At 51.9% G+C, this 23,301-nt stretch overlaps 1 protein-coding gene across 3 annotated transcripts in view; it reads right to left on the bottom strand.

Moving 5' to 3' along the window:
* Positions 1-23,301, bottom strand: part of MSI2 (musashi RNA binding protein 2) — a 385,942-nt gene that overhangs the window by 34,757 nt on the left and 327,884 nt on the right. For 2 of the 3 annotated variants that reach the window (XM_028093017.2, XM_028093019.2), the window contains exon 10: positions 11,226-11,300. In XM_028093017.2, the coding sequence (XP_027948818.1) occupies positions 11,226-11,300 (75 nt within the window). Of the gene's footprint in view, positions 1-6,092; positions 7,566-11,225; positions 11,301-23,301 lie in introns of those variants that run through there. The other variant, XM_028093022.2, reaches the window with a different exon arrangement.

Genomic DNA, 23,301 nt, shown 5'->3' with positions numbered 1-23,301 from the left:
CTAGGCCCATTTAACAGACGGACTCCAGGGCCAGAGCGGGTCCAGGGAACCGTACGGAGAGTGATTACAGCAAGGGGGTAAGATGCCATCTCCTGCACTTGTGACCCAGGACAAGTGACGAAACTTCCGTCCCCAGCTCCTTCTGCTCCTTTGAAAATATGGGTGACGGCGCTGCCCGGGAGGGCCGCCCTGACATTCAGCGAGAAGGCACTGGGTGCTCAGTGCAGTTATCTGGCACGCGGCAAGCCGTCGGTAAGCGGGATAATAACTTTTATTTCTATTTTTATTATTATTGCCCAAGGTAATAACAGTAGTGGAGCTGAGAACTCCCTTTGGAGGCTTCCTATTCTAAAATCCTATTAATTTACATGACATTCCACATCCAAAGGGCTTTCCTAGATAACATTTATAATTTGCTTGTGAGTGATAAGGGTAGGTTTTATCTGAAGTGCAAGCGCTAACTTTGGTGGGGTAACGTGAGGGCGGGAGGCAGGGGGCTCACAGGGGCTCAGGGAGGGACATGGCCCCGTGATGTCCTGCCCACAGGTGTGGACGTGGCTCCTGGAGCTCTGGTGCTCATGTTGGCAGCTGGATTGGCTGCCCTCTTGGTCCTCACAGCTCCTCTAGGAAGGCCCTGGCTAGACGAGCCTCTCTGGGTCCTTCCATCGCAGTGGAGTGTGCTCTCTTCTCTCTGCCTCCAACAAATACCCTATAAAGGCAACAGCACGTCCCTCTAGTTCAGCACCATGTCCCCAGACCGAGGGCAGGGCCTGTGACATGGCAGGTGCTGGATGCGTAAGGGATGGAGAGATGGAGGAGGGTGGGGGGGTGGGTGCAAGGGGGTGGGGGAGAAGGTGTCTCTTCCTGCTCCTAACCTTACCTGAATCCTAGCTTGCTCAAGGCTGGTATCAGAGACCAGATGAAGAAAGCCTGCAGAGGTCCTGAACACGGAACACTAAGACAGCTGTGGCACTGGCCCTACACCCTCCCCTGAAACGCCAGGGGTGCCCTGGGACCAGCTGAACACCCACTCAGGCTCAGGGCAGGGTAGCAGGGCCTCCGTGGGGCATCGGCAGGCTGTGCTCTCCTCTCCCCGACGGGTGAGTGCTTTTGGGCAAGGCTCTCCTTCAAAGAAGCCAACCCCGGCAGCTAGCATCCAGGGTGCGTGAGGCTGGCTCAGTGGTATCCACAAAGGCCTTGACCGGGAACAGCCACCTAGGAGAAGTGGGGACAGCATCTCTGGCCCACAGATTCATTCCCTGGCTTCCCCATGACAAAGTCTGTTCTCCAGCTGTCCTGGCCCAGGTAAAGGCACAGCGTCTGCCCGGGGGCAGGGGCGGGGGGTGGGGGGTGTCACAATGAACAGAGGCAGGAATGCAAGGGAGGAAGACATATGACACTTTTGTGCCTTTAACCTGCTGGTCCCTGGATAGGGACTATCCTTCCCTCACCAGCTGCCTGATGAAATTCTATTTGCACTTCAAAACCCAGTTCAGGTACCACCCCTTCCTGAGAGCCTCCCAAGCAAAGTCCCAACTCCCTCCCCCATGCTCACTCTGCACACCAGTCAGACCGCCTAGGAACACATCTGGCCACATGGGGGACGTCCTCCAGGCTCTGACCTCCTCGGATCACTCACCTGCTTGCTCAGCATCCCTATGCCTGCAGAGGACCCAGCCCCGGGGCTGGCCCTGATGACCCTTTCCATTACACTGCAGAATATGTGCCCGTGCCCCCGCCCTCAAAACTGAAGGCACAGGGAGGAGAGGGAGTGACCCCACTGGTTGGGATCTCTCAGGGGCAGGGGATCCGAGCTGACCTGAACTCTGGGGCGTCTCTGGGCAGGACCCGGCTCCTTCTTTTCAGTCTGGGGAGGAGGAGGGCTTGGGGGCCGCATCTTTGCCTTCTGGTTTGTCCTTGGCTGCTGTGGACGGCAGGAACTGCCCATCCCTCAGGACGGCCTGCCCCTGCCACCTGCCTGTAATTTCACACTCAATATTTTGTGGTTGTTTTGTGGTGTGAGTGGCAGGCTTTCACGTGCTTTTGCTGATGGAAATGAAACCTGAAGGGCTTGAAGCAAGGTGATTCCATTTGAGCTGGCAGGCCGAGCGGGACTTTGTGAGCCTGGGGGTACGGGTACCCCGGGAGGTGGGAGCGGAGCAAGGGCAGCAGTGCGAGAGGAAATGGGGTCGGTGGGCGTGGCACTCAGCCCCCAGGAGAAGGAGGGAGGAAGCCAGGCCCGCAGCCTCCCTCATGCTGCCCCTGCAGGGTCTCCTCCTCCTCAGACACGACCCTCCCTTTCCCCAAGCACTAGATCATGCCTGATCCCAGTGCCCGCCCCTCTTAACGTGAGGAAAGGGAGCAGGGCAAGGATCGATAGCCCCATTTGACAGATGCGGACACAGAGGCCCAGAGGAGGCCTTACTCTCCCAGCAAGCTGGGGGCAAGCACTGGGTCTCTGGACTTCACCCTGGGAGAACACAGTGCTCCAGGCTTTCGCGTGGGGAGCTGAGAGCTCCTTTAGTTACATTTCCCTTTATTTATGCTGAGGAGCTTCAAGAGGCACGGAAAGCTGATGGAAAGTGAAACCCGCAATTCATGTCAATTCAGATCGCTCCAATTCATTTCCGCAAACATTTATTAAGTGCCTATTAGGCCCTGCGCTCTGCTTTCATCTGGGAATAGCGTCAGCATCTGGGTCCCCATGCGGAGGGAGGGCGCTGTGGTGAAGCCCACGCACGGCCCCCCCCCACGGCGGCCCCCCATGGCCATCAGCCAGGAGTCGGGGCTGGGGCGGCATCTCCCCTCTGGGTCTTCTTCCGGAGCTGCAGACCACTTCCCGTACTGAGCTTGCCTTTCACATGCAAACAGAGGATAAGGCCCCAGGGTGGGGGTGGGGGGGGAGGGGGGTAGGGTGGGGGGGAGGGGGGTAGGGTGGGGTGCCGAGAGTGGGCTGGCCATAGGGGGAGCTAGCTTGTGATTTAAAATCTGCCCCATCCTATCTGTGAAGGGCGTAATGCCTGCAGACAAGCGTGAGTGCTGCAGGGCTGTCTCATCGCGAGGGGCCTTCTTTACACGGGAGTGTTTGTTTATAGAACCGAAACATCTCGCTATGGGCACCCGGGGCACATGGGCCTGAGGTTCCATGGCTGGGAAGCCAACCACCTCGTCTTAGCAGTTCAAGATTGGCCGAGGTGGGGGCAGGAAGAATCCTGGATGGAAGGGCTCTGGAGTTGTTTCCCCGCAGTGGTCCAGGTGACCCACAGGCAAAATCCTAGGCCTGTGGGGTGGCAGCCGACAGTGTCTCTGAACACCTCACAAGATGTCATAAGCCGGACCGAACTGACAAGGTTGGGTGTGAGCCGGTTCAGGAAGCAGCCCATTCCCCATGGCCAAGGCCGCTCTCCCCAGTCATCTGGTTTATGGCAAACTCCTTCCCCGAGACCGTGGGCTCTCTGCACCCTGCTTTCCACATTCAAGCCATGGCCTTCAGGACAAGACCGACCACTAAGCCTGTGTATTTGCTCAGACCAGCTGGACCTGACCAGAGCTGACCTTGCCGCAGCCCCTACCGAGCCTTCTCCTCCAGAGGGGACGGGGTGTCCCTGAGCCCTGCACCTCTCCTCAGACCACACCCACCTCCCTCTGTGTGAAACAGAATGGCCGTCTTCTAGAGTGACCGAATATCCTCCAGCACCCAAGAACCATCATTAGCCAAATAAGGAAAGCGAAATCTGTGGTGAGTGGGCATGAGTCCCAGGTCCAACAACCCTGCAGGCATCGCTAACCAATCACAGCCCCTCTTTCTGCTGAGCAAGGACTTGGCCTCAAAATCGCTTGGAAGCCAGTTCTCCAGGCGGCCAGTAGCCATCAGTCAATATCCACACCCGAGATGAAACCTGTTTTCTATCGCTGGAGAGGTAGAAGCACAAACTGGAACTTCCAGAACCAGAGCCCAAGGGTGTCCCCACCTAGAAGGTGCATTGCCTGGCTGCTCCCTCACGAACCATCCTAGGAGGGAGGTGGGAACACTGAGCTATGGGACACCAACCTGGTTGGTCCCCAGTGCAGCTGAAGGACCCTGCAGGGCCACCAGCCAGCCTGAGGCAGGGAGAGAAATGGAGCCAAGACAGAGTGAGGCAGAGGGGAGGGGAGAGAAGTGAAGGTGCAAGAGGAAGGGAACAGAGGTCTCCCTGTGGTTTCTCCACTGGCCCCCCACCTCTCTGACTCACTTTGGCAATCGAATCACATTGCTCCTCTACTTAAAATCCCCTAAGGGCTTTCCTTTTGCTTTTGGGATCAAATCTCGATTGCTGAATCTGACTCACAAGCCCACCATGACTCAGCCCTGCCGCCCTCTTTAGCCTCGGCCTCCACACCCTCACCTCCACCCCAAACCGCTCCTGCAAGCTGCCCATACTCTGAAGTCTGCATAATCCGTGAGACTTGTGTGGCTTCCTCTCTCAGGTCTGTGGCAGATTCCTAAGTATCCTGTACTATTCTACTTCTATTATTATCCCGTATATACTCCAGTTTTCTTCCTTAGTACAGAATCCCCTGTTTTTAGCTGGTATGTGGTTACCTGAAATAAAGACATTTCTGAGGATCCCTTGCAGCTAAAACTGGTCATGTGAGTAAGTAAAGTCTGATCAATGGGATGTAAGCAGAGTGCCACACTTGACTTCTGAGAAGTAGTATTAAAGGGAAGAGATGTGCTCTTCTGGGATGAGTATGGAATGGCCGGAGCTTGGGCAGCCTCCTTAGACTATGAGGTAGAGTCTTATGTTGAAGAGAATAAGAGCATGAAGATAAAAGAAACCCAGACCTCTAATACTGTGAAACCAAAACCAAAGGCTTCTTTTACATGAGAGAGAGAAACAAATTCTTATTTTGTTTAGATCATCACTACTTTGTGTTTTCTTACTTTTGTGTGTTCTTTCTTTCTCTGCCTGGGATATATTTCCTTGCCTTCTTTACATAGCTGATTTTATTTGACTTTGCAAGAGCCAGCTCTGATGTCACCTTCTCTACGGGGCTATTCCTGACAGCACCCTAAGCTGGACAAGCAGCCACCGTTGTCCCCTTGTAGCAAAGAGCCATCACCTCTTTCTAGCTAAGCACTTGTCTCATGATGGTCAGTGGGTCTGATGAGTGGCTCTCTCTCCCCCAGCTGGACTATGAGCACCTTGAAGGAGGGAGTCTCATTCATGTCCAGAGAGCTGGTACGTAATCAAGTGCCTGACCATGAGTAAATGGGGAGGGATGGAGGAGCAAGGGTGGGGCATGAGGGCGGGAAAGAAGTCCCGGCACTTCTCTGGCTTCACTTGGCGGATCCCATAGCGTTTCTTTCACTGATAAACAGAGCCACCAATAGGCAGCTCCACTGAGGTTGACGAGGAAGAGACAACCACTCTGGAGAGCGGCATAATAAGAACACGATTTCTAAAACTTCTAGCTGCACAGCATTTACCAATTTACAAGGCACGCTGACACGTGCCCATTATCCTACTTAGTTGTAACAACCTACCGAGGCACTCTTATTATTCCCAGGGCTGAAAGGGCTACATCACTCCCTCCAGGTCACATGGTACTACATGGCCAAGTGGGGGACCTGGGAATGAGGTCCTTCTAGCTTCACGTCTAGCAACGCCGGAGCCTCCCCCAACCTGCACCGTTCAGGGGAGTCAGCGAGGCAAACCATGGGCAAACTGCACGTCAGCCAGCGTGCACAAGCATGAGCACGAGCTCACGCACACCTGGTGCACAGATGTGAGAGGGGCTCCAGATGTTCCAGTGGCATCTTCCCCGGGGGGCAAGAGTGATGGCAGACAAGGGGCACGGGGGCGGGGGGACCACGCAGCTGCTGCACGCAGATGCTCTGCCCCTCTGCTCAAGGACAGGACCACCCCGAGCAAGTGCGGGGGACGTGAGGCAGCAGGGAGGGCTGGGGACAGGCAGAAGCCAGGGGGAGTCCGCGTGCTTTCACAGACTGCGCTAGGCTGTTATGGGGACCAGTTATTTAGTCTAGCATTCACCTCCCCCGGAGCGAGAACAGGACACTGTCAGGCTAAGAGACAGCAGCACACAGCATGTCCGTGGTAAACAATTTATTTTTCTACCTCAGTCGCTTACAAGGGGAAAAAAATAAAACGTCATTAGGAGAAGCACAGATGAACTATTTACAGAGATGAAGAAAATTCACAATGGTTAAAATGTGGGTGAGGTGAGCATACTAGGACAAGTTCGCCAAAGCAAAGCAATTCATAGCAGAACAAAATAAAAGTGGGGGTGGGGGGGGTAGCCATAAAGAATTGTTAAAAAAAAATAGCACTCATGAAAAAGCCTGCGGGAAAATAACAGGAAACTAACCAACGATTACATCAAGCATCTTTAATGAGATGAGCAAAACCACACTGGTTGGGTCTCAAGGACAGTGACATTCGAACAGATGGATTTGCTCACATCAAATGCATCCAGTGGAAGCACGCGGGTCACTTCTCACAAACTATGAACGTAAACAAGGGGGTGGCTGCTGAGCTGTACTTCACGAATCCAAGCCCGTGCGGCTATTTCAAACGGGGGAGTGGAGGGGCTTGGGACCATGGGAAAAGCAAGGCCTTCTCATAGTGACTGATCATCGGGGGTGCCAGCCCGATCTGGATCGGCCCCATGTGTTCTGTCCTCTGCTACCCTGGCGGGCCCAGAGGCCCTGATCCCAGCAGTGACTGCAAGGCCAGTGTGGACGGGGTGCTGGGGAAGGAGGGGCCTGGCGTGGGTCTGTGGCCACGGTGCCTGAGATGTAGCAGTGCCCCAGTAACGACACCGGCCCTTCTCAAGGTCACGTGTACTCATGATTATGGTTAACGGTCACGGAGGGACTGGCCCCCAAACACAAACATAACCAGATCATGATGGTTTTCCAGATATAGTTTTTCTTCCAGATGACGTTTTTCACATTAGTATTTACAGAACAGGTGTGTGTGTGTGTGTGCGCGCGCGCGTGCGCGTGCATGTGTGTGTGTGTTCGTTCACTGTTGGTACTGTCCACCCCAGGACACAGGTGCTCCAAGTCACACATCCCCAACGCCTGTGGGCCACCAGCGCTAAAAGCTCACTCCATGAAATGCCCCAAGAAGCTGATTTGGTTGCTATTTAAAATAATCTGATGTCTGTTTCCTGGATTCCCCTGAGGAGGCTCTACAAAGTTTGTGAGAAGTTTCCCTCTGGCCCCGTTACATTCCAGGTGGGGGTGGGGTGGGGTGGGGTGGAGGGACGTTCACAGTGTGTACAAGAAGCAAAATGGGAGGGGACTGTAGAAGGAAAAAAAAATTTTTTTTAAATTGAGAAGCAATGAGGACATGAGTCTTTTCCAAGAATTAAAAATGAGAAAAAGAACATTCGTTCAAACAGGCAGCTAGGACAGCCTCAGTGGACACTGAGAGCAGCTGGGGTGGCCCCGGCCGGGACTGTGTCCTCTCTCTAGTAATGGTAGCAAACCCCAATGTGTTATGCCTCTCTTAAGAGCTAGTTGATAAAAATTATGTCTTGTGAAATCGGCAAATAGTCTGCAAAGTGAAATAAGAACAGAAATTAACAGATTAAACTGAAATGAGTCCGGGGGGGGGGGGGAGAGGAAACGGGAGGCCACCAATGAGGATCATAATTATTTGAGCCCCAGTATTGATCCTGGGGGGGGCAGGGTGGGGGTGCACGCAGTGGACACCTGGGCCTGGGAAGTAGGAACCACTTCCATAAGTGGTGGGTGATCCTTCATTCTTTCTAGAAAAGAACTACACCTCACTCTAACAATTATCCATAGATGTCGAGCCCTCTTTATTGGAGCATCTCATTTAATCGCATCGAACCCTAAAGGTGGGCAGAGGTGGGCACTGGTTCGCCTCAGCTGTGAGGCCCAGGAGAGGAGGTGGGTATTCACAGAGAGGGCCTGTGCAGGGGAAACGCAGGGCCCTGTGTCCTGACAGGGGACCCCGGGTCCATGGTCTGTGAGTGAACACACACAGGATGAAGAACCTTAGCAGCTCTTGGGGGCGTCCTGGCTAGTGCTCACACTGCCCCACTAGGATGGGTCCAGAGAGGGGCTGGGAGGGGGGCGGCGTCCACACACACTGTGAGAGCCTGGAGGTGGGACGTGGGTGAAGTGGTAGATGGTGAGGACACGGAAAAGAGAGATCACAAAGAAACCTCAGGGCAGTTTGGTGGGGACAGCTGTGCGGATGTCACTGGCTCACAGGACCCTAGGGTGCAGGGAGAAGTCAACCGGACAGGGTGAGCAGAGGGCAGATTTGGGCCACCCTCTGCCGGGCCGTCCCTCTCCACCCCAACCTCCTCCTCACCAGAGCCTCCAAAACACTCCTTATTGGCACGGGGCAAGAGATGGATGTCAGAATGTTCCAAAGCTCCCCTGACTCAGAGACCCTGGCCCGGGCTGGAGGCTCCAGGCAGGCTCAAGTTTGGTTTTTGAGGGGAGCCACCACGTCATGAGCTCTTGACTGGAATACCATGGGGGACTGCTTGGGGACAGCGGACAGAGTGGCAGCCAGGTCCAGCCATTGGGCCACCCCCTTCACGGCCTGGGGCTATTCCACACACGGACCCTCCCTAACAGCACGTGGCCTCACTCTTGTGGCCATCGACAGCCTCTTTGTGGCCATCGGTGAGGACATACAAGAGACCTTCAAGGTGAGAACTGGAAGGATGGGGAATGGAGAATCTGATGGCTGGGGGAGGAGAGAACAGCCATGTCCCACGGGTCAGGGAGCCCCTGTCCAGACATTTTAACGCCCCACTCCTGCCCTAATCAAATCCAGCTGACTTCGTTGAGCTGCAGGAGCTAGTGACCGTGACAAACAGACCCTGGACACGGTCACTCCTAGCCCACACCAGGTCCCTCACACTCCTGCTCTGTTCCCAAAGCCTTGGCTAAAGCTGAAGGGCTGGGCGCAGCTGGGAGACTATCTCATCCTACCCAGCCTTGGTCGGTCACTTTTGTATCTCTGTCTTGCATACATGTCTGCTGAGGACAGATCCTAAAACACAGATCCCTGAGACAGAGCCCTTAGCATGGAATCCATTTTGTCACCCCCCAAATTATTCCATGTTAGGATCCCCCAACTCTCCCTGCCTGGGACTAGTACTGCACTGAGGGGGCAATGGCAACCTGATTGTGAAGGCAGGCAAAGCCACACCAGGTGTGCAGAGTGGTATGGTGCTCTCAGCGAGGCAGGACGGGAGCCTATATGTCTTCTTGTACCCTGGTGAGGAAGCCAGGGGAGGGAAGGAGATGAAAGGCTTTCCTAAAACTACCACCAGCTTCTGGGCTGAGGAGGACGGGCAAGAAATGAGTAGGGATGATGACACGCCAGGCCTCCCTGGGAGGGACAGTGTGTATGCATGCATGTATGTGTGTGGACCATGCACCCCCCCCTTTATGCTCCAGAATGGTGCCTTCCAACAGAACTTTTGTAGAAATGTTCTACAGGCTGTGCTAACAGTAGCCACTAGCCACATGTGGCTGCTAAGTGAAGCGTGGCTAGTGTGACGGAGAAACTGGAATTCTCATTTTACTTCATTTTCATTTAAATCTAAATTATAGTAGCTATGTGTGGTTAGTGGGATCGTCCTGGACAGACGGACGCTAGAGAGAGGAACATGGGAGTTAAGAGCCAGACCACCTGGGTCTAAATCGCAGCCCTGCTCCTTGCTGCTAATGAGCCCTGGAACAGGGTTTTCTACCTCTCTAGGCCTTGGGGTCCCCATCTGTACATGGGAAAACCTACTGGAGGGGCAGACTTCTCTGGTTGTAGCGCCCACTGCCCTGCTTCAAGAGCCACCCCCCCCCCCGTGCAGACACTGGCCCCAGGGGACACGCTCATGGGGGAGTCTCCCCCACTCACACTCCCCCATCTGGAACAGCTGCTACTGTATCTGCCTCCCCTACCCCTCACCCCCACAATCGGAAGGGTGCACAGACCCCAGGGACTATCCTGCCCAAACCCCCTGTTTACAGAAGACAGAGATGAGGCCCAGAGATACTGGGTGACCTGCTGTGGCCATGGGAAAGAGCCTGGGGCTTCCGTCGCTGATGGAGGATCTGTCCTCCACCGGGCATGGCTCTAAGTGCCCCAAATGCTTCCTGGCTTCCTGTTGAGTCACCCTTACCCCACCCCAACACTCAGTCGGAGGTGTGCAAACACTGGGTGAGACCCTCACGCACCTCTCCCTGGCCCTCCTCCCTGGCTTCAGGACAGGATCCTCTAAGGGCCATGCCTATGCTCCCTGGGCCTCCAAGGCCTCTGGGTCCAGGCAGGATGATCAACCAGGAGTGAAACTGCTGGAAGCCCAGCTTCCGAGGGAGCCTCCTTCCTCAGCAGAGAACCCAAGAGGACAAAACGCCATTCCTAGTGCCTTTTCTAGAAACTCCAGCTGTCCCCTGTACACACACACCCCCAAGCACCCCTGCACCCCGATACACTCTTGTCTATACTCCATGTTTGGGAAAGGCTGACTCACCCCTTCAGGGGACAAGTAAAGCCCTATCAACATTGCTTCCTTCAGCACCCTTCTCCCCAACCCAGACCATGCCTGCCCTTGCTGCCACCTCAGGTGGGGGTCCCAGGCCCCCCAGCTATGTGGGAGCTGCGGCAGCCTGGGCACGAAAGCGGGCATTGTTGCGGGCTCTGCCTCGAGTCTCTGACGCCTACATGCAGGGGAGGGTGAATCTACAGCCCGACCCAGGACAGCAAACCCAAACCCCAACAGCACACCGCAGTTACACACAGAAGGGTGTCCAAGCCAGGGCCGCCAGGCAGAGCTGGAGGCGGGGAGGGAGGAGGACAGGAAGGGGGGTAGGGGGGAGGGAGACGCGGGACGAGGAAAGCAGAGGGTAGGAGTCCAGTCCAGTGAGAGAACCTGTAACAGGCCCCAGACAAAGAAGGGGGGGCAGAGGGAGGGCTCCTGACTCAGCTCTTTCCCTTCCCCCGAAAGCTGCCACTCTCAAATACCCGGCACGGAGGCGGTACTTCGGTTAATCAGACATTGAGCTGCATCCTGCCCCCGGAGTTCAGTGGGTTTGAACTTCGGCACCTACAGGTCATTTCTGAATGCGTATGTGTCCCAGCTGTGTTCTCTTTAGGGATCCTCCCGCCTCCCCTCCAATGCAGCCCATCTCCTGTGCTTCCAAAGCCCCGGGAGACAAAGACACTCACCTGGGAACTGATAGCCATAGCTAGGAGCAAATCCAGGGTAGCCGCGGCCATAGGTTGCCACGAAGTTGGGGTAGCCTTGAACACAGAGAGAAAGATCACAGGGGCATTAGTACAGCTGCTGCCTCAGCCCTGGGGTGAAATCCCAGGGAGGGCAGAAGTGAGGACAGCCTGGGTTATTTTCCCGCACGAAATGATTCGTCTCCCGTGAGGGTCTTTACCCAGGGCTCGGGTCCCCTCTCTCCTGTGGCTGGGGGCACCGCTGTCAGCCTGCTGGTAATTAACCTATATTTGGGCAGAGAGACCCCCCCAAAGCCCACGCACTTTCTGGAACCTGCAGAGTAAATGCCACGCGTTAGCACCAAACAGAGGACCTGTGCCTGGCTCTGACATTTGGAGAGCTTACTCTGAATGTACTTTACCTTAAAGCTATTGACAGTAGGAGATTAAAGTCCTTGTAATGCCTCCTCCCGAGGCAGCAGACAGAGGTGCCCGCAGCAGACAAAGCGGGAGCACTCAGGGGTCAGAGTTGTGGGGCAAAACTCAGGGCTGACCTTGCGCTTGTAGAAAACCACTGGGCTTAATGAGCCCTGGCCCAGGGGAGGCAGGGTCCCGGGGGGCCTGCGTCCAAGCACAGGTACTCCACAGGGTGCCAGCATCTTCCCAAGCGCCCTCCCCCCACCCGCCCCGGCAACGAGGGACTGCTCGGGTTAAAATGTGCTCCAGGGAGCATGGCCCAAACCCAGAAGCCTCACGCCACACATGGTAACTAACGGGTGCTTCACAGCGAGCGTATTTTCCACATGATCTCAGCAGATAACCCAGGGGGTGATCCGTTAACCGTGGGCTGCCTGTGGAAATGGCTGCTGGGCTGGGCATGAGGAAACTCTGGCATGTTCTGCTCCCGGTGTGGCCCTCTGTGATCTAGTATGAAACCCCCAGTGAGCAGTCCCTTGGCTCTCCACCCTGCATTGTGCTCGCTCAGGCTACTTCACCATTTATGTCCCCGCCTCTGGGCTCAGGTGACAGAGAAGGCCAGTGTGCAGCCCTCTTGGACCGATTCTGCCAGCCCCAGGGGACCCATGGGTCCCCCTCGTTCCCATCCCACCAGGCTCACGTTGCCTCTGTCCACTCGGTGTGTGGGAGACCCAGTACATTCACGCTCTTCACATACCTCCGCGGCCAGCCTCCCGCCACCACTATCACCAACCACCCAAGCACCACCAACAGCTGGACTTTTGCTTTAACTTCCGAGGTGGATATTTGTGGCTGTTTCTTGGCTGCCCAGTCCCTGAATCCCTCCTCTGAGTTTGAGTCTTAGAAAGAGGCCTGCCTCCCATCCTGGAAGCAGAAGAGGGCCCCCTCCTGCTCTCTCTGAGCCAGGCAGCGGGAAAGCAGGTTGTGAACCTGGGTTTGGCCCAGGGAAGTCCTCCTTGGATCCACTGCTGAGGCTAGTGGGGCAGAGGAGGAGACAGTGATTCAGAATTTATTCTGGTGCCTTTAGCATGAGCCCAGCACACAGTGGTGGCAACAGGGGACCCCCCCCTCGACCAGGTCATTCCTAGGTTGTCCCTGGGTCACGGCTGTGGCTGACCACCCACCTCCCCAGTTACTGCCTATTCTCCAGCCTTCTCGGCAACTCCATGCGCTGACGAGCCCCTTCCAATCATCTCCTTTTTGGCTTGCAGCAGCCAGAGTTGTTTCCGTGGCTTGCCACCAAGATGCTGGTAGAGAATGGCTTTGATGGGTGGGGTCTGTCAGAGTCTTCCTGCGCTCCAGCCACAAGGGCAGCAGCTCGAGACAGCCACGGACACCCCCCAAATATGGGCTCTGGGGTCTCATCACCCGCGTCCCGAGTGCACGTGGGTGCGTCGCAAGCATCTTCTGACCTGCGGTGAGGGCTAACGGAACAGGAGCATTCACGCAGTTCCATCTCGGGTGCCCTCGGGCATTGTGTGTTCGCGTTGGCAGGTCTTCCTGCTGCCTGTGCATAGAGCTCGTATGCCTTAGAGGGCCAGAGATGGGACCCACCTTTCCTCACCTGCCCACATGTGTTTGTGTCACAGCCTCCGCTTGACCAGTGGATCTGTCATTGGACCGAGAAGAGAGGCTTGCTCTTGTGGGTGTCAGGAGTCTTGGGGTCCAGGCTTGCCTCTGGCCCAAGGCCATGCCCTTTGGTGGGGGGGGTCTTCCTCGTCCTCTGACAGCTTGAGTCTTGCCATCTGTACAAAGTTCTGTGGGTCCCTTACAGCATTCTCGACTGAGACTCCCCGTGGCTCCCTTCCCTTCCCGTTTGGCCAGAGCCTTTCCAAACGAGCAGTCACAACTCACTGGCCGACTGACCCGTTTCCACGTCAAAAGCGCCCTGCGCCTGCTCCTTCCGGGTGCGCTATCTCCCGGTGCTCGGGGTCTCCCTGGCACAGGGCTGCCCACACCAGCGGGATGACTGCACGGCTTTGCTCTGCCTGCCGAGGAGCAGGCTCTCCAAGGGTGACGCTCAGCTCTGGCCCCCCGGTGGGGAAAGAGAGGGACAGAGGGACGGAGAGGAAGCGGGGGAGCCCAAGAGGTCTTAAGTGGATGCACGCACACTGGCTTCTCCCTTGGTATTTATTTCATGGCTGGCCAGCTCAGTTCTCTTCCGAATTAATCACCCACTCTCAAATCAGATCTTTCATGACTAGATTTCTTAAACCATTATTTCAACACTATTGATAAACGGATTATATGCAAACAGCCAAATCACCGCTGCCTAGGGCCTTTCCTGGTGAAAAATGACTCCTTTGCTTCTAACTTCAGCACTAGGGGTCTGAAATATTTTAATCTGACAGCGTAAGTGTAGGCCCATGGGTCACCTTCAAGCCTCCCTCGGGGCAGGTGGGGTGGGGAGCGGGTGGGACGCCCAGCCCCTCCCGGACTCCGGCCACCTTCTTCCTGGCACACGGCAGTCTTCGACAAGGAGGAAGACAAGCATGGTCGAGTTCACCCCAATTTGGGGCCTCACCCCAATCTTCCTGGACATGTCAATATTGTCTCCTGCACAACAAAGACGAGAATTTGGCATCTGCCGGAGTGGGGGATCTGATCTCCAGCCCCCATCACGAACATCCTCTGGGTCAGGCAGATGAAATCATAAATTTATAATACAACATTACTTCAATTTTCCTCTTCATTTACTGCTGTGCAGCCCAGCTCTGCTCCAACGGCTCCCAGCCCCAGCCACACAGGGAAATTGGCTGGCTGCATATCAATAGCACATTACAGCAGACCGATGTGAATGCTCCATCAAGCCATATTACAGCGAGATGACCCAGCCGCCGCTTCCATTAGTAGCTGGGCCCCGCCCGCACTGGCCACTGCCCAATTTATGTGCTCCAGTACTCTGGACGCCTGATCAATCCCACAGTAATTATCTCTTGTCACTAAAGGAAAAACTAAGCCTGCTGCCTGGATGACCACCTTTCTGGCAGATAGGCTTTCCGTTGTGGGAAAAAAAAAAGGAACTCAGAAATCAACAACTACTCAAATTTGCCAGTCAGATCATTTCAGGGCCCCCTTTTGGGGATGCTGGCAGAGTTCTCAGAATCGTGGTTCTCGATCTTTGCTCCAACTCTAGGAGATGCTGGCTCTAACCCTGAAACATGTTTGCATTCTAGGTGGGCACATGACTCATCCTCTCCCGGGCTCTGTGACTCAGCTACTCAGTCATGGAAAATTGCTCCCACCAGGACCCCGAATTGAAAGGACAAGAGACAAGGGCTGTTTATCCAGGGACCTGCCAGAGTGTGACATATATGCCACGTGGTATGCAGAGCACTGCCCGGCGCGCCATGTTGGCTCCATGAGGGATGCATCCAGATGTAACACCTAGTGCCCAGAGCCCTTCCCAGGCTGGGACGTGAAGGCCAAAGTCTACTCAGATGCTCAGACCCCAGAGTCATTCCGAGCCATAGGAGCATCTTTAGGCTTATGTTGTCCAATTTAAATTTAAGTCTAAACTATGATGAAAACCCCAGTTCCTCAGTAGTATAAGCCACATCTTAAATGCTCAGTAGCCACATTAGCTAGTGGCTACCATCTTGGGCAGCACAGACAGAGGCCCCTTCTACCACCACAGAAAGTGCTGGTGCACTGTGTTGTCCTAGAAGGAAACTGAAGAGCTGAATTTTGAGTTTCCTCTGTCCACCAGGAAACAGCTGAACAAATGGAGACCTCCTTGGGAACGACCTCAACAGATATTTTGGGGAAAGACAAATCCCTGTTGAAATTACAAATGAGTCTAGACATGCAGCTCTACATACCAGCCAATCTCCTTTTCTTTTCTTCTTTTTTTTAAAATTTTTTATTGTTATGTTAATCACCATACATTACATAATTTGTTTTGGTGTACTGTTACATGATTCATTGTTTGTTCATAACACCCAGTGCCCCATGCAGAATGTGCCCTCCTCAATACCCATCACCAGGCTAACCCATCCCCCCAACCCCTCCCCTCCAGAAACCTCAGTTTGTTTTTCAGAGTCCATCATCTCTCCTGGTTCGTCTCCCCCTCTGACTTACTCCCCTTCATTCTTCCTCTCCTGCTATCTTCTTCTTTTTCTTTTTTCTTAAAATATGTTGCGTTATTTGTTTCAGAAGTACAGATCTGTGATTCAACAGTCTTACACAATTCACAGCGCTCACCGTAGCACATATCTTCCCCAATGTCCATCACCCAGCCACCCCATCCCTCCCACCCCCGACCACTCCAGCAACCCTCAGTTTGTTCCTGAGATTAAGAATTCCTCATATCAGTGAGGTCATATGATACATGTCTTTCTCTGATTGACTTATTTCACTCAGCATAACACCCTCCAGTTCCATCCACGTCGTTGCAAATGGCAAGATCTCATTCCTTTTGATGGCTGCATAATATTCCATTGTGTATATATACCACCTCTTCTTTAGCCATTCATCTGTCGATGGACATCTTGGCTCTTTCCACAGTTTGGCTATTGTGGACATTGCTGCTATAAACATTGGGGTACACGTACCCCTTCGGGTCCCTACATTTGTATCTTTGGGGTAAATACCCAGCAGTGCAATTGCTGGATCGAATGGTAGATCTAATTTCAACTGTTTGAGGAACCTCCATACTGTTTTCCAGAGGGGTTGCACCAGCTTGCATTCCCACCAACAGTGTAGGAGGGTTCCCCTTTCTCCACATCCCTGCCAACATCTGTCGTTCCCTGACTTGTTAATTTTAGCCATTCTGACTGGTGTGAGGTGGTATCTCATTGAGGTTTTGATTTGGATTTCCCTGATGCCGAGCGATGTTGAGCACTTTTTCATGTGCCTGTTGGCCATTTGGATGTCTTCTTTGGAAAAATGTCTGTTCATGTCTTCTGCCCATTTCTTGATTGGATTATTTGTTCTTTGGGTGTTGAGTTTGATAAGTTCTTTATAGATTTTGGATACTAGCCCTTTATCTGATATGTCATTTGCAAATATTTTCTCCCATTCTGTCGGTTGTCTTTTGGTTTTGTGGACTGTTTCTTTTGCTGTGCAAAAGCTTTTTATCTTGATGAAATCCCAATAGTTCATTTTTGCCCTGGCTTCCTGTGCCTTTGGTGATGTTTCTAGGAAGAAGTGCTGCGGCTGAGGTCGAAGAGGTTGCTACCTGTGTTCTCCTTTAGGATTTGGATGGACTCCTGTCTCACGTTTAGGTCTTTCAACCATTTGGAGTCTATTTTTGTGTGTGGTGTAAGGAAATGGTCCAGTTTCATTCTTCTGCATGTGGCTGTCCAATTTTCCCAACACCATTTGTTGAAGAGACTGTCTTTTTTCCACTGGACATTCTTTCCTGCTTTGTCAAAGATAAGTTGACCATAGAGTTGAGGGTCCATTTCTGGGCTCTCGATTCTGTTCCATTGATCTATGTGTCTGTTTTTGTGCCAGTACCATACTGTCTCGATGATGACAGCTTTGTAATAGAGCTGGAAGTCCGGAATTGTGATGCCGCCAGCTTTGCTTTTCTTTTTCAACATTCCTCTGGCTATTCGGGGTCTCTTCTGGTTCCATACAAATTTTAGGATTATTTGTTCCATTTCTTTGAAAAAAGTGGATGGTATTTTGATGGGGATTGCATTGAATGTGTAGATTGCTCTAGGTAGCATTGACATCTTCACAATGTTGGTTCTTCCAATCCATGAGCATGGAACGTTTTTCCATTTCTTTGTGTCTTCCTCAATTTCTTTCCTGAGTATTTTATAGTTTTCTGAGTACAGATCCTTTGCCTCTTTGGTTCAATTTATTCCTAGGTATCTTATGGTTTTGGGTGCAATTGTGAATGGGATCGACTCCTTGATTTGTCTCTCTTCTGTCTTGTTGTTGGTGTATAGGAATGCCACTGATTTCTGTGCATTGATTTTATAGCCTGCTACTTGACTGAATTCCTGGATGAGTTCTAGGCCAATCTCCTTTTCATCTGTTAGTGCACACCAGCAGATTATAGATCCTCATCTCTTCTAGATGCTGTTTTTTTTTTTTTTTTTTTTTTTAATTTGCTTTCATTTCAGAGGGGTTTAGTGTTGGGAAACACTGGGTCAAGACTTCACAGGGACTTCTCAGTAGGAGCACTGGTAAGAATGCCTCAGGCTTTCTTCAGCTGGTCTACAGAGTTGCACTATTTCCGGGCCCGCGGGGCGAAGCTTTCCTTCAAGGCCTCAGCAATGAGGTATTTCTCTACCAGTGGTATCAAGCATGTTCAGTAGTGTGTGCCCAGCCAGGTCAAGACAGTTAGAGGCAGTAGGATTAAGTGGCTGAGGGCAGAGTAGGCCCAAAAGGAATAAAATATATCAACAATAATCACATTTGCTTTTATTGAGTCCACTTTCATGAAGAAAAACCAGAGAGTCTAGGGCACGAGACAGCAGAACAAAGTCTGAAGGGCTGCAGAAAGACCTTTCCAAGGGTCTTCACTGATTTTCGTTTTGTTTAGCTCGAAGGTTGGGAGAGCTGGTCTGAGGAGACCCCCTCCTCTTCTCTCCTACATTCTTTTTTAAGGAATTCCCCAAGTGGGCTGATTATTCTATGACTCTGTCAAAGGCTGTGAAAGCTAAAACCAAAACAGCTGTAGGTTTCCTCCCAAGGATGGATGCAGCCACATCAAGAGAGATCAAGCAAACATAACTGTGTAACTATACGCTTGTCAGCCTCCCTTTGACGAGACCTCCCCAAAGTATGGAAAAAATCTTAAGGGATATTTAAAAATTAGTTTCACAGTTTCCAAGTCATTTACAGACCAGCGTATCTGCTGTCTCACTAGAACGTCAGCTCCCTGAGATGCTCTGAGGCATCCTCAGCGCCTAGAACAGTGCCTGGCCATTAGTAGGTACTTGGGAAACACTTGTGAGAATGGACTGAAAAGCTTTAATGGTGTATAGTCTCACTTCGAAAAACCTGTCCAAGTGTTAGACATTTTTCTGCTCTTCCGACAACAAAAATTTACAGCACTAAACCTTTATTTCATTAATGAACTTTTAACAAACGTTGTTCTGCGCCGAGTTCATCAACCAAACTGTGGCTGATGATGACAGCGGTGATGACATGGACAGGTGACGGGTGATGGTGGCGATTCCAGGACAGATATGCACCACGGACGGGGTGACCTAGGTGACTTGTGGGGACATGTGAGGCCATCCCCAACCTAGGAAAGGATCAGATGCTGCTCAGTGCGACCATTTTAGAGGGAAGAAGCAAGAAGCAAGGGCTTCGGTCTCAACATAGCAGATGGCACTCTACTCGCCCAGAGTATCTAGAGGCCCAGGATGCCAGGCTCTGCCAATGGGAGAAGCCGAGGGCAGCGTCAGGAGTCTCCAGTGTGGCTGAGGAGGTGAGAGGCCAGCCAGGCCTTGAGACTGTGTGTTGGGTTCCCTGGGTGCTGTGCCCGCTTCACCCCTTCTCTGCCTGGACCTCGGGCTGAACTGGTTCCTGGCTGGGGGCATACTTTGGGAGCTCTCAGGAGGCCCGTCTCAGCAGGTGCCTGAAGGACCTCACCACCGTGGCTGGGGACTCAGGAGGCCCGGCGGCTGATGAGGCCTGGAGCCCAGCGCACAGATCACAGAAACTCAAAGATGATCCAACTCCTTGGCCTAGGGGTCTCAACGGAGAAGGCGGCAGATGCCACAGTGCAAGCCACACCTGCAGGTCCGGCTGCGTTCCTGGCCGCTGGCAGGAAGGGATGCCCCATGGAAGGGTGTTGGGCACTTGCTCGGGTGGGAATGCCTCGGGCTCCCCACGGCTTTACTAAGAAGAGCTCCCAGTTTGAGTATATCCTACTGTGTTTTGTTGATCAGAAGACATACATTTTTTTCACATCTTAATGTCTCTGAAAGGAGCTCTATCTCACAAGTCATTGTGGTAAGAAAGCCTTGGTCCAGTTTAATTAACAGCATCTGTATTTTTCTTTCTGAATGTTTGTACAAAGATGCATTTCACCACCCACAGCACCTTGGATTTGACGAAATACAGTGCTGGCGAGGCACAAGATGGTTTCATTGATCCTCAACAGCCCCATGAGGTGAGAGTGTCCCACATTCCTCTCTAAGGATGGGGTAACTGAAGGACAGAGCTGTTGGCACTTGTCCCAAGTCATGCAGCTCAGGGGGCGAGGAATCCAGATCCCCTGGTTCTGAAGTCCCAACCCACTGGCTTACACAGCCCCTACCTTGGGGGAAGCTGGCCTGACACCATCAATTCCATCTCAAGGGCTCTCTGCTTGACCAGAGGAGGAGGAAAGCCTCTGTGATGTGAGTGGGGCTGGCTGGGGTCTGGGGCTTCTGCCTGGTGGCAGTCTCAACAGAGTTACATGGGCCAAAGGCAAAAGCCTTAAGCAGCAGGGGTGTCAGTGGGAGGGGGAGGGGGAGGTTCTCACTCAAGGACTAACAGATTCACCACAACATTTTTAACCAACAATTACTTCTTTACTGCAGCTCAGAGAAGTCATGACTTCAACCAGGAGAGACAGGGAAAAAGCGGGGGCAGAGGAGTAAGCCCCCGCCATTCATCACATATCCATCCCTCAATAAACAGGAGCCAACAGGATGGCACCTGGAGAAACACACGGACCACGTGGGTTTGCCTACCACCAGCCAGGGTCAAAGCCCATCCTGGAGGCTCTGAGCCCAGCACCCCTCCTCACACAGGCCCTGCGGGAACCTGGCCCCTCAGCCAGGCCAGGGGGCTCTCAGTGTTCCCCACTAGGATCCTCGCCTTGCAAGGCTAGTCCTGTCTGGATCACTCTGAGCTTGGGCATCCTTCTTAGCATGGCGAACAGGTCACCTCCTCAGGGAGGTATTCCCTGATTCCTCAGTCTAATTTCCACTCTTCATGATGTGCTCTTATAGCACCCCCAAACTCTATTATGACTAACTAGCTATCCGTAGGATTAGCTGTTAGCTGTTATCACACTCACTAGACCACAAGCTCCAGAGGGCAGGGACCACATCTGCCTTGTCAAGCACTGTCTCCCAGTGCCAGCCCAGGGCAGGGCACGCACGCAGCAAGCAGGTGCTCAAAGCCGACTGCCGGTGAGCACCTCCTGCATTCAACAAAGCCTCCCCGCCTTGGCTCCCATTATGAAACCACTGGGTGCCCTCTGTTCAGGGATCCGAGCTTGGGTGTCTGTAGAGATGTGGGCCCCCGGCCCTTGCTTGCAGACTGGGGCGAACAGAACTGCTGCACCTTTGCTCTCTGGCAATTGACATGAACAAGCTGGCTTCGCTGTATACCTCTGCTTCCCCCTGAAGAAAACAGGTCATTCTTCCCAGCCTGCCAAGGGCATCAAGTTAGACTCCTAAAGGCAGCGGCACTTCCTGAAGATCTGATCCTAAGAAGGTTCCCATTTTATGCCCCAGGACCTTTATACTCACCGTTTAAAATTCAAGACTCCAAAAACCGGCAGGAGGCAACTCTTTTAAAATTTGATTTTAAGAATTTACAACTATTAATTCATTTGGAACTTCTCTTGGTATATAACATATGGTAAAGACCACATACAAATTACTTTTGAAGCAAGGGGTAGACAAGTGTCTCATAGTCAATCAGGAGATAATTCCCACTGATTTTTTAAAAAAATATTTTATTTATTTATTTGAGAGACAGAATGAGATAGAGAGAGCATGAGAGGGGGGAGGGTCAGAGGGAGAAGCAGACTCCCTGCTTAGCAGGGAGCCCAATGCGGGACTCGAACCCGGGACTTCAGGATCATGACCTGAGTCGAAGGCAGTCGCTTAACCAATTGAGACACCCAGGCACCCAATTCCCACTCATTTTTATTTATTTTATTTTATTAGAGAGAGCATGAGCAGGGGTGGGGGGAGGGGGAGAGGGAGAGAGAGAATCTCAAGCAGGCTCCACGCTCAGTGCAGAGCCCGATGTGGGGCTCGATCTCACGACCCTGAGATCATGACCTGAGCCGAAATTAAGAGTCAGACACCCTCCCACTGATTTTTAAAAGTAACTTCTTTATAATAATTACACTCTTACATAGAAATACGTTTAGTTTAGGTGCCTTCACTTTTTCTCCCAACAGGTGCATTCCTATATACCACACTATTTCATTACTGTAGCTTTGTGCCGTGTTCTGCTATCTGGTCAAACTAGTCTTTTCTCCTTTTTCTTTTGAAAACATTTTCTTATCTATTCTCATGTGTTTCTGCTTCCAGATCAGCGCTAGAATCATTTGGCCAATGCTTAAAGAAGTAAATAGGAATTTTCAATGAAAGTCAATTAAACCTAAAACATTAATTCCAGAAGAAGTAATAACATTTCCGCCACTTTTAGGATTCTCGTGGCATCTCTTTCCATTTCTCAAAGTTCCTCAAACTAACTTTACTGGCCCTTGTTATTTCCTCAGACAAAATAGATACAATTCTTTTTAAGAACGTGTAACACCAAGAAAAGTTTCATACATTTCAAATGGAGCCAGGAATGATTTAAAGAACTGCGAATCTGAAAATACATAAAAGAGCTGATCAAACAATATAGAAGGGGGACTCATTGCCAAACCGAATGAAAATCCATTAAAACCAGACAGATCATGTGCCTGAATGGAATTTTACCATTAACTACCATTTATCCCATTTAATTAGTATTTTCCCGACACACAATAACTCGCACTAAAATACCGCTCTCCCGCCTTGAAATTTCTAATTATTGTTGCGACCCACACCATTACGCCTCTTCTCTGCTTTCTCCATTTTTCATGCCATTTCAGCGGCAAGATTTTCAATTATCTACGCAGGATGGACAGAGATACCTTTAAGGAAGGGGCATAATATGCAACTTAATTCCTCTAAAAGCCAGGAGAGATCATTTTTCTTCAGAACAAAACACACTTTGTCTTTCATCTTCTTTTTTTTTTTTTTGGCAAATAAAGAGTAAAACAGGCCATTTAAAACATCCATTTAAATGCAAATTCTGATATCCCGAGAGAAAAATGTTAATCATTTAAATAGACAGGATTATAGCCCACCCTCTTTACTTCCTTTCCTCTCCCAAGTTTTAGAAAATGGAGCCTCAGCCCACATGGGTGAAGCCAGTCAGGAGTCCTCAGGTCTTTCAGAACACCCCGCCAGTAGAGAGGCGTGAGGCAGAGGGCTGCCTTTTTCTCCTTCCGAAGAAGGGACTAGAGAGGAGATAAAATAATATCAAGTACCCCCTATGAGCCAGGCATGGGACAAGATGATTATCCATCCATCCATCCATCCATCTATCTATCTATCTAGCTAGCTAGCTATCTATCTATCTATCTCTCCATCCATCTCTCCATCTCTCCATCTCTCCATCCATCTATCCATCCATCTATCCATCCATCCATCCATCCATCTATCCAACTATCTATCCAACCATCTATCTATCCATCCATCCATCCATCCATCCATCTAACTATCCACCCATCCATCCATCCATCCAACCATCCATCCATCCATCTATCCATCCATCCATCCATCCATCTATCCATCTATCTATCCATCCATCCATCCATCCATCCATCCATCCATCTATCTAACTATCCAACCATCCATCCATCCATCCATCC

The sequence above is a fragment of the Eumetopias jubatus genome, unplaced genomic scaffold (genome assembly GCF_037043125.1).
Source record: "Eumetopias jubatus isolate StellerSeaLion01/CBP00866 unplaced genomic scaffold, mEumJub1_p1.0 scaffold_10, whole genome shotgun sequence".
In the NCBI taxonomy this organism is placed as follows: domain Eukaryota; kingdom Metazoa; phylum Chordata; class Mammalia; order Carnivora; family Otariidae; genus Eumetopias; species Eumetopias jubatus.
This window is presented reverse-complemented; position numbering and strand designations above follow the sequence as displayed.